At 46.7% G+C, this 11,676-nt stretch overlaps 1 protein-coding gene across 1 annotated transcript; it reads left to right on the plus strand.

The window, feature by feature from the left end:
• The first annotated feature begins 6,294 nt into the window (after positions 1 to 6,294).
• CUNH10orf71 (chromosome unknown C10orf71 homolog) lies at positions 6,295 to 10,756 on the plus strand. Its single transcript, XM_039872451.1, has one exon. The coding sequence runs from the start codon at positions 6,295 to 6,297 to the stop codon at positions 10,570 to 10,572; it is 4,278 nt and encodes a 1,425-aa protein (XP_039728385.1). The 3' UTR covers positions 10,573 to 10,756.
• Positions 10,757 to 11,676: the final 920 nt, after the last annotated feature.

Consider the following 11,676-nt stretch of genomic DNA (forward strand, 5'->3'; position numbering starts at 1 on the left):
CCATGTTAGATGTGGAATGTGTCATCCTCATCCCGAAATGGTACCTCTGGAGCTGCAGGCAGCAGAGTGGGCTCCTATTCAGTACCACAAATGGGTCACTCTGAATTTTTCATACGGCCTGAAGACCCAAGGCCAGGGGTCCTTCTCAATCAAATTTCTCCTTTCTTGCTTTTTTTCTATGTCCTGGTTTGCCCTCCAGAAAAATTCAAGATAAAAATATCCACTTCAGAGCATTGCCACACACATTTATTTGACTTCTGTGTTGGTGTTTTTTTGTACACAGAGGCAAATAAGCACACTTCCTGGTTTAAGAACTTTTCCTTCTACTTGAGTAGAGAAAGAAGAAATCACCAATTTCTAAGACATATGACATATGTGTGATATATAATCTATGGGGAAGGTAAACCCAGGTCCTGTGGGGACATAAAGGGGAGCCTGGGAGTCAGGGATGGCCAAATGGATGGTGGTGACACAAGGAACCTTATGAGTCTCCAAAGAAATGTACTCCACAGATTCGAGTTATTACGATTATTAATATTAATAACAAACTACCGTGGACTAGATGAATATCCAGGAGCTGTGAGATAAGGAAGGTCTTCTAAAAGCCCTGACAATCTGCATTTAAAATTTGCATAGTAGATTTATTTTAATTAGTTTACAGTTTGTTCTGAGCACTCTTAAAATTCTCCTGGGTAGCCTTTTGGTTCTTTTAGCTGTCAAAATAGATAGTCAAGCTTCCTGCCAACAATAAATCAAACATTGTGCTACTGCTGGCCGAGTGGATTCAAGTTCGGCCACTCTGATTCTCTTTACTGTGAAACCTGAGTTATTAATTCACATGGAGAGAGGGCCTCTGGTCAGATTCGTCCAGCAGAAAATAATTCACACCTGAGCCAATTATATTAGAAATCCCAAAGGCTTAAAATAGGTTCCTGAAGATTTCTTGGACCCATAGACAATTAACAGATATTGTAAAGGATAAAAATTAGTCTTATATTAGTTTTCACCAAAAATGCCTATGCTTAGAATTCTGTTGAGTTCAAGTGTGGATTAAAAAAATATATATATGAAGGCCAAGAGTATTACTGACATTTAAAGATACCTTTTGCACTGAACATGTGCTTGGCCCTTTGGTTAGTTGCCTTGCACTGAAATTATTCTCCCTCTTCATTCTAGATGGGCAGTGATGACAGCAAACATAAGCATGAAAAGAAGTTTTAAAACTACAGATCCTAAAATCTAGAAAGGCAGCCACCAGCAGCCCCCACTACTGTGAAAGGTATGGAACCCCCAACTCAAGAGCCAGTACCTGGAAACACTTTTAGTTGTTAGCTACTATACTGAAAAGTCCACTGGGTAGTGGAGGACTATAGGTAGGGGTGGAAGGATGAGGCCAACTTATGACTGTTCCATAGGAGCCTATGTAAATCAAATCAGAGTTGAAGAAGTTATCTGAATAAAGCTAACAAGAGATAGGTCTCTATTTCCTGAGGCAGAAGAAATGTTATTTTCTGAGTACGCTAAATATCAGTGAATATCCTTCATTACTGTCTGGAATTATGACTCAAACCCAAGATCAGCTAGGATTCTTTGGCCATACACAACAGAAACAGACTCTGGACAAGTTAAGCAGAAATGGGTAAGTGGTCAAAGGAAATTGGAGCCCTTGTGGATTCAAGGTGAAGGCTGAAGTTCCAGGCAGAGAAGAGCGAACAGAGAGCTCTGTTGCTGCAAAGGATACCCAAGCACATTTTCCTCATGTGTCACTCCAAGACAAACGTACAATGGGCCTGGCCTGAGTCTTATGTCTCCACTTGGCCCAGGGTGGTCTCATCAGGCACCTTGACTTTCAGCCCTACCAAGACTAAACACCATTGAGTGAGAAAATTTTCCAAAAGATATCAAGTATTTTTTACTCAGAGAAAGGGGATAGAAACTGAGTGTTTAAAGAAATAACATACATCTGCTAATAGTAGGAGGTATTTAATCAGTGGGGAAGGGGATATTTACATAACTCAAAGATTCTAAATTTAAAACTCCAACTATCCTATTTGCATCTTAATGTGAAAGTGTAGAAACTCCAGTACTGAGTACAACTATTGCCCCAAATCAAAACCCAACATTCAGACAGAAGACATTCTGACTCTATCAGTAGGACCTCAAAGAATAGAAAATCTGACTTACAGTGGCTGAAAACACTAAGGTCCCCAACCCACCCCAATAACACAAATAGTGGAATTGGTGGTTCTGGAATAGGCTCAAGGCTCAGCAGTGCCATCAAGGACTTAGGACTGTTCTTCTTTCCACCCTGCCATCTTCAGCGAATTGGCCTTAGTCATCATTGCTTATCCCTCATGGTTGCAAAGTGAATGCCTCAGTGTCATGAGTTGAATTCTACCACCTCCTCCAATCCATATGTTGAAGTCCTAACCCCCAGGACCTCAGAATGTGATCTTCGTGAATAGGGTCACTGTAGATGTAATTATTTAAAATGAGGCCATGAGGGTGGGCTCTAATCCAACAGAACTTGTGTCCTTATAGAAAAGGGAAATTTACACAGAGACAAGCACAGAGGAAAGATCATGTGAAGAGACACAGAGAGAGGATGGTCAAGGGGAAAGGACTGGAGCAGATTCTTCCTTCATAGTTCACAGAAGGAACCTACCCTGCTGACACCTGGATTTGGGATTTCCAGCCTCCAGAACTGTAAGATAATCGATTTGTTGTTTAAGCCACCCACTGTGTGCTAATTTGTTATAGTATCCCAAGCAAACAAATAATCAATTCAGGCTTCATGTCTGCTTTCAAAGAAAGGTGCCAACAGAGTGGAGACAACAGAGATTGTCCTCTGATCAGAAAGGCACAAATTTTCCCAAACATCAAAATGCTTCCATCCCTATGACCAGAACTGTGTTGCAACCTGGCCACACTGGCTGCGTGGGAATCTGACAATGTGAGCATTATCTTCCACAGCTTTTGAAGAGAAGTGGGTGAAGGAGAGGAGAGTGGGGAAGAAGTGAAGTTGGACGGGCAGCAGGGTCTGAGGCAGACACTGTCCCTTTCTGTGTAGCCTTCTAAAAGGCGTGGACCAACCAGCCCCAATTTTCAAGGCAAGGCTGAGGAGCATGTAATAGAGGCTTTCCCAGAATGGGTCAGTGGTTCCTTGTCATCTCATTCTGTTTGCTAGAACTCAAGGTCCTTTTTTTTCTCCATCAGTCTCTGCTCAGTTCTTTCTTTCATAAACACAAGTCAGCCCGCTAACACATCAGCATTGGAAACTCACCGGAGTGCTGTGGTCAAGAGATGGGAAGCAATAAACCCCCAGGAAGGCTGGTTTCCAGGACCGAAACACAACGCTGCTAGCACTGCAGCATTGGACCTTTGCAGACGCCTCGTGTGCTTTCCCACATGTGGAGCAAGTAGGATCAAGACTCCTGATGTGTGGGCCCTCCTGTGGTGGGAGCACCTTCACCTCCCACCCCCTAAAGCCCTGATTGTGTTATCATCTGGCCGACCAGGCAAGGAGGGGAGAGTACCTGCAACTGATATGAATGAGCCATTGTGTGACAGTGTTCCATCTGCAGCTGAGAACTCACAGCACCCTGTCAGATGATTGCTATCCCAAACACCTCCACTTGGGACCACTCTAGAGTCTGAACTTGCTATTTTGTCTAACTTTCTATACACTCATTTACTTATCTCTATCCCAGGCCAAACCTGTTCTAGGCATTAGTGATATGGTGGTGGTCAGAGTCCCAGCCCAAAACAACATCCTTGATGGGATCCAGAAGAGAATTCACGTACCACCTCAAATCCATTAGGATGGCTGCTATGAAAAAAAATCCCCCCACCCACCCCCCCAAAAAACACAGAAAATAGTAAGTGCTGTCAAGGATGTGGAGAAATTAGAACCCTCGTACACTGTTGGTCAAAATGTAAAATGGTACAACTGTTGTGGAAAACAGTATGGTGGTTCCTTCTAAAATTAAAAATAGAATTACCATATGCTCCAGCAATTCTACCTCTGGGTATGTGCCCAAAAGAATTGAAAACAGGATCTGAAACAGATATTTGGACACTCATTTTCATAGAAGCACTATTCACAATAGCCAAAAGGTAGAAGCAACTTAAGTGTCCATTGACAGATGAATGGATAAACAGAATGTGGTATTTATATATAGTGAAATACTACTCAGCCTTAAAAAGGAGAAAATTCTGACCCATGCCGCAACATGGATGAAACTTGAGGATATTATGTGAAGTAAAATAAGCCAATCACAAAAGGACAAATACTGTATGATTCCATTCATATGAAGTAATCATATGGAATAGTTAAATTTATAGAGACAAAGTAGAATGGTGGTTGCAAGGGCTGGCGGGAAGAGAGAATAGGGAGCTATTATTTAATGAATACAGAGTTTAGTTTCGCAAGATGAAAAGTTCTGGAGATAGACGGTGATAATGTTTGCACAATAATATGAATGTACTTAACACTACTGAACTGTACACTTTAAAAACAGTTAAGATGATAAATTTTATGTCATGTGTACTTCTCCTCAATTTTAAAAAGAGAAGAAGAGAATGTAATAAAGGCAATATAACAGAGATATAGGCAAAATTAGGGTGACCTCAGGATGTGGAATCACTGAAAAAGAATGGAGATATCCTCCTGAAGGCCGAGAGGCAAGGGCAAGCAGCCTCCCTCTCCCTCCAGGTTCCTACTGGCACCTTTCATTGGCCACACCCAAGGCAGAGAGTGAGGGAGCCCAGGAGATGAAAGCTCTGGAGGACTGTGCCCTCTTGGGGTGGCTCTGAGACAAGGGCAATCAGCAAACAGACATCCTAATGACTCCTAAGCTCCTAGTTCATATGGTCTAATGAAAGGATAGGCAATGAAGAAGTAAATTTAATTTTAGGTTGTGCTCAGTTCAACAAAGAAAACAAACCAGCCACTGTGTGAGAGAGGAGAGGACACCCCATGGAATGCCAGGAAAGCCCTTTCTGTAAAAATTACACATTTGAACTTTAGGCACTGTATTAGTCAGGGTTCTCCAAAGGAGCCAATAGGATGTGTACATATACAGTCATATGCTGATTAACAATAGGGATACATTCTGAGATATTCATTATTAGGTAATTTCCTCACTGTGTGAACATCATAGAGTATACTTAACAAATTTAGATGGGATCGTCTACTACTTGCCTAGGCTATATGGTGTAGCCTATGGCTCCTAGGCTACAAGCCTGTACAGCACGTTACTGTACAAAACAACAAGCAATTAAATCAAGCACAACAGAATATACTGCAATCAAGAAATGAGAGGTATGGGACTGCTGTCAGCACAACACAGCATACTGGTTTACAGCAAACTTTCATATATATGTAAATAGAAAGAATACACTCTAAAATAACTATAAAAAGTGTAGTATCATGAATGCATAAACCAGTTACATAGTCCTTAAGTGTCATTATCAAGTATTATGTACTGTACATAATTGTGAGTGCCATATTTTCTAACACTAGCAGAGCAGTAGGTCTGTTTACACCATCATCACCACAAACACATGAGTAATGCATTGTGCTATGACATTATGATGGCTAAAATGTCACTAAATGATAGGAATTTTTTAGCTCCATTATCATCTTGTAGGACCACCATCACACATGCAGTCTGTCATTGACCAAAATGTCATTATGTAGCACATGACTGTATATAGAGAGATTTATTTTAAGAAATTGGCTCATGCAATTGTGGGGGCCAGCAAGCCTGACAACTGCAGGGCAGGCTAGCAGGCTGGACACTCAAGGAGGAGTTGATGTTGCAGCTCCAGTCCAAAGACTGGAGGTAGAATTCTCTCTTCTTTTGGGGTTCTCAGTCTTTTGAAAGTGGCCCACCCACATTATAGAGTGTCATCTGCTTTACTCAAAATCTATTGATTTAAATATTAATTACATCCAAAAAAATACCTTCGAAGAAACAGCTAGACTGGCATTTGAATAAAAAACTGGGCACTAGGGCCCAGCCAAGTTGACACATAAATTTAACTCTCACAAGCACATTACTCATCTGGACCAGTGTGTATTTCTTCTATGTGGCTACTAAGTTGGATATGCTTTTCATACCCTGCTCTTCTTCCTTTTGCAGAGAAAAAAAAAAAATCCCACTTTGCAATTGCATCTGATCAACGGGAAGCTCTAATTTTGTGGGAAGAAGACTACATCTGACCCTTCTAGAACCATCACCCAGAGGTGACCACCAGCTGACCAGACACAGGCTTCCTAGCCAGAAGAAAATGCAAGGGAATAAGAAATGCACAGATGGGTTCAGTGACTCCTCGAGCATCGGCAGCGTGCTGGATGATGCAGACAGGGAGGTGAGCAACCTCACAGACAGGGCATTCCGGAGTTTGTGCATCTCAGAAGACACATCCTTCAATGACTCTAACCTGGCCCTGTCTCCGGATATCACCCATCAGGTGTCTGGAAATATTCACCAGGGAACAGTGAGCCACACTCACAGGAAAAGCAGCATTTGGAGCCAGTTACCATCGCAAGGCACCGAGCATGCTGGGTGGGCAGCCACATTCCAACAGCTACCCAAGTATGTTCAAGGAGAGGAAAAGTATCCCAAAAGTAGCCCCCCACTGACACCAGCCCAGATGAGACTGGAGGTGCCAGTTTCTGGCCTGAGGAGCAGCAACAAGCCTATTTCCAAAGTATCCTCACTAATTAAATCTTTCGACAGGACTGAGAGCCAACATTGTGATAGCAGGCCTTCTGCCAGCAAGCCTCCAACTCTAAAAAATCCTCCCAAATTTGCTCCTCTTCCAGAAAGTGGTGTCAACTTCTGCTTTGATTCTGCCTTTTTAACTGTCAGGAGGGTGCCTGCCGAAGTCTCCAGCACCCATCAGAATAACCACCAGCCCAGCAGGAATCATGAAGAGCAGGAGTCCCCCAAGAGTCCAGAAATGGCTTCTCAGGGCTCCAGCAGCTTCCTCTCAGCACCCGAAAACGTGGCAAACTCATTGGAATCCAAGTTCCCCTCTCCACCCCACAAACCAGCTATGGGGGAGCCTGGAAGAGGCAAGGAGTGGGTTCATAAGGGTACCTTCCTTCATAGTGAAAACAGTGCTTTTGAGTCATGGAGTACCCTCCAACCAAGGCTGCCTGAGAGAAAGGACCCTGCTGAGGCTGTCTCTGAAAGCAAATCTCCCAAACATTATGAAGACGCACCCTTGTTAAGAGATCCCAGGGCCCCTGAGTGCAAAGTCTCTCCCTGCCAAGTCCGGGCCAGCTGTGGTCAAGAAGAGAACAGGTCGGCAGCAGGTGCTCTCTCCACGCCTGGACCCTGGCGATCTAGGGGCCCTGGAGTTCACGTAATCCCTATGGAGGAAAACACTTCCAGCTCACAGCCTGACCCTCAGGTGAAGCCGACCCAGCCACCATGGAGGAAACCGAAGACCCGCAAAGGAGGGAAGGAAATTGTACAAGATGTTTCAGAAGAAAAGAAGCAGACTGACAGGAGAGGCTCAGGCTTGTATACAAAGCACAATCCCCAGGAACAATTTCCAGAAAATGAGGCTCTTGGCAATGCCATGGACCCCAACGAGCATTATAATCCTCCTTTTAACATCAGTAAGCTTCTGACCCCTGTCATACCCACCAAGCATGTCCTGGATTCATCCAACGGCCAGGCAGAGGAGATAACCCCATCACTCCCAGGACAGCTAAATGGATACCAAGAGAAGGAGCCTAGTGAGTGTCCGTCTCGGGACAACTACAAATCCAAAGCCCCTAGCCTGCTGTTCAACCTCAAGGATGTGCGGAAGCATGTCAAGAGCACTTATAGTCTCTCACCTCTCTTGAAAGGCCTCGATGAGAAAACCAGAGACAAGCAAGAACCCGTGAGCAACGGCATCATCCTTCCAAATGGGTTTGAAGAAAGCCCCCCAAATGAGCTTTCTAAGGAAGGACCAGCTGACACTCCTTCTCTGTCACAGGTGAGTACTCATAAGGACCGTAAAGGCGATCCTAGTGTAACCTCTGCAGAAAACTATATAACCCTTAGCTCACCTCCAGCTTTCACCAAACCCCCCTTCTGCATCAACGGGGAAGCTGCAGACAGCAAGAGCTATGAGAAGGATGCCACCAATGGAGATTCAGATTTGGGCCCCCCCGGGTCCAGCTGGTGTCTAGATTCCAGGGAACACTGCCCCAGGAAGCACCTGTCCCTGAAGCTTTGCAGCAGAGAGCCGAAACAACTGAAGACTCCCAGCTTAGAGAATGGGTTCTCAAGATCCATCTCTCAAGAGACTGAACCTGAGACAGAAGCAGAACTTCAGAATCCAAACATCAACCAAAAATTCTCCCCAGGGCCCCTTTCTCCTGAGGAGGAAGATGTGTTTTATAGTGACAGCCAGTCCGATTTCATGCCAGGCCTCAAAAGTAAGGCCAACTTCAGCACTAGCTCTTCAGATCAGTCCTTCGCCTCGTTCGAAGATCAGCAGAAGACGTGGTTGGTCGAGAGTCAGCGGGAAGACAGAAAGAACAGTGCAAGTGCAGGTGATAGCCAGAAAGACGAGAAGGAGAAAGCGATAGGGAAAGATGAGCTACAGTACTGTGCCTTCAGTAATGGGCACGTGTGTGTGGAAGAGCACAGCAAAAAGAAAATGTTGCATGGAGAAGGGGAAAGTATGTCTGGAGGGAGACCCAGGCAGGCATCCAGGGAGGAAGCTAACATCAGAGGCGCTTGGATGGCGGGAAGTAAGGACGAGACACTTTCACATGCCAAAGCCCTTACTCCCTCACCATCTTCTGCTTCAAACAAGCACATATTGTTTGCAATTAAAGACAACACCCTCAGGGCCACCCCTGTGATAAAACCTGTCATGCTGCCCCTCCTGAGGACCTTGTCCTCAGAGGACCCAATGGGCAGTGGCCACAAAGAGGAAGAATTGCCAAGGCCAAGTTGGAGTGAGAATGCTGGTCTTTGTACCCCCCAGAGCCAGGACATGCCCAGCACCCCAATACCCACTGGCATGAGGGGCACCCACTTGAAGCATGTGGGCTGCAAGGGCATGGAAGACCACAGGTGGGTGACCACTGTGGCCAGGACGGAGACAAAGGGGAATGTCTCATCTCCTTTACTCATAGGAGAGGGTGAAGGGCCAAAGCCACTCCCAGATGCCACATGGAAGGTTGTGGTGAATGATGGCAAGAGCAGTTCCACAGACCAGGGGAAGCTGGAGGCTCTAAAGCACATCCCCATGATTGCTTTGCCCAAAATCGATTTAGAAGACCAGTCACCCCCACAGCAGCTTGGAACCTGTTGGGAAGAGCAGACACAAGATTTAAAAAGTCACTTTTTGTCTACACCCAGAGCAGGGCCTCCAGGGAGAAGATTGACCCCTGGTGAGATGGCAACTTCCCCCAACACCAGCTCTCTGGAGGAAAGCAGCGCATGCTCCCCTGCTACCAGCAGTGTTTGGGATGATGCTTCTCAGGCCCCCAGTGAACTGAGACTGACGCCAGGGGAGCCTCCCCAAGGCAGCCCCTGGGCCAGCCCCTGGGTCAGCCCCAGTCCTGCCAGAATCTCTCGGAGAGAGGACCTGACACATGCCTTCACATGGGAGGCCAGCTCCGACCCCCAACTGGAGCCATCAGCAGAAGACCTCAGGACACTCTCTCCAAGAGGATCATTGCTGGATGTGGCCACTAACTCAGCAAGCTTCCCTGAAAAACCAGAGCCTCCAGCTCACCTAGAGAAGGTGGCCACCAAGCCACCTGCAGTTCCTCCCAAAACAGAAAAGGCCCTGCGGCGGGCAAAGAAGCTTGCAAGCAAGAGGAGAAAAACTGACCAGACACAGGAAATGTATGGTGGACCCCGAGAGGAAAAGCCCTACCTGGAGGGCCCAGAGCACAGACCCCTTACCCCCAGAGAGGGGCCTCAGGCCAAGTTCCCCATAGTTCGTTCCTTGCCCCCTCCCGTGCACCGCCACTCAGTATCCACCTTCTCAGAGCCAGTCAGGAGGCCACCTGGGAGACCCCAGTCCTTCATGCCCCCCCCTACCCCTGCCACCCAGAAGGTCCTCCAAGACCCCCAATCTGGAGAGTACTTTGTCTTTGATCTGCCACTCCAGGTGAAAATCAAGACCTTCTATGACCCAGAGACAGGCAAATATGTCAAGATCTCTATCCCATCTTCTGAGGGAGGTTCCCCTGAGCCGCCCCCTCTGGACGCTCTTGCTGCCCCCTACATATTATTCCCCGGCCTCCAGCCCCTGCCTGCGACCACCTTGATGCCACTACGCTGTTCCTCTCAGCTCTCTGCCCCCACCTTCCTACAGCAAGGCCATGACACTACTGAGGCAGCTGGCCCTGGGCCCCAGAGTACCCTTGATACTGACCTGCAGCCAGCCCCGGGGCCTCATGGTGACCCCACCCAGCATTCTGCAGGCCAGCGCTCCAATGGGCCTCCCCGGAGCCCAGGAAAGGAGGGGAAAGACACAACAAGCCTGGGCATCATCTCCACCAATGACCTAGAGGACTTTGCCACAGAAGGCATTTCTTGAGAATTACAGCAAATTAATTCCCCCAATAAACCCAGAAGAGCTTACTTCCCCTCCCCAGAACAATCAATTGCTTACATATACATACACACACACAACCTACCACATACTTAGCCATTTGAGATTCCTAAACTCTCAAAGGAAGTGGGAATCCTGAGAAAACCCCACCTTAAGAGCTCCCCCGCACCCCTTTTCTCCCTTCCCCTAACCTCCCCTCCCCTGCTTCCTGGGAGGTCACTGCTTGCATGACCCAGTCACTTCTGAGACCCTTCCAAGACCCGAGATTCACTCCACTTCTTTTTCTTTCCCTTCCTCCCTGCCATTCTCTTCTGGCCCTGTGACTAGGCTGAGTCCATCCTGATTGTTCAGGGCTGTTCTGTTCCAGCATCCAACCCACTCCTTCTCAAGGGCAGGCTCGTGCCATCGGCAAGCCCCCAAACCCCCCAGGAACACTGTGCTGAGCCCTCCCTGGCAAGCAGACCATCCAGCACACCCTGCTGTAGGTCAGGCATGGCACCGAGGGTTACTCCACCTTATCACTCAGACACAGCAGCCATTTGCAGCTCACCTCCTGCAGAAATGGCTGAGGACTGATCCAAGGCAATCATGCAGAAATGTTTATTTGAATAGAATGGGTTTTCTTTACTGAGAAAACTTTCTTCTGAAATCTATTTTCTGAAAAAGAAAAAGCTACCTTTCAAAAAGTGAAACAAGTTTGCAGATGTGATTCTGTCACTGGACTCCTGTCTCTTCTGTGGGCAGTGGTGGGTCTCAGCTGGAGAGTCAAGGGCCACATGCCCTATAGGCCTTCCATCTCGGCATGCAGGCCACTCAGGGTCTTCACATCTGACAGAACAGCAGCCTCAGCATCTCCTGCAGTCCCGGTGTCCCTCCTTGATCATTCAACACCTGTCCATCATGCCTTCTCAGATAGACACATGTCCATCATGCCTTATTGATTTAGTGATCAGAAGCTGTGCTCAAAAGGAAATTGCATTTTCTGTAAGTTCTTGCCTTTGAGGATTTGGAGGAAAGTATCTGAATCAACTCAAGGGAGCAGAGTGCAGTAACCACCTCAGCACCTCTGGGAGCACTGCAGGCCTGTGA

The sequence above is a fragment of the Pteropus medius genome, unplaced genomic scaffold (genome assembly GCF_902729225.1).
Source record: "Pteropus medius unplaced genomic scaffold, Ma_sr-lr_union100, whole genome shotgun sequence".
Taxonomy (NCBI): Eukaryota; Metazoa; Chordata; class Mammalia; order Chiroptera; family Pteropodidae; genus Pteropus; species Pteropus medius.

Coding starts and splice junctions, on each gene's coding strand:
- CUNH10orf71 (XM_039872451.1), top strand. CDS start 6,295: ATGCAAGGGAATAAGAAATGCACAGATGGGTTCAGTGACTCCTCGAGC.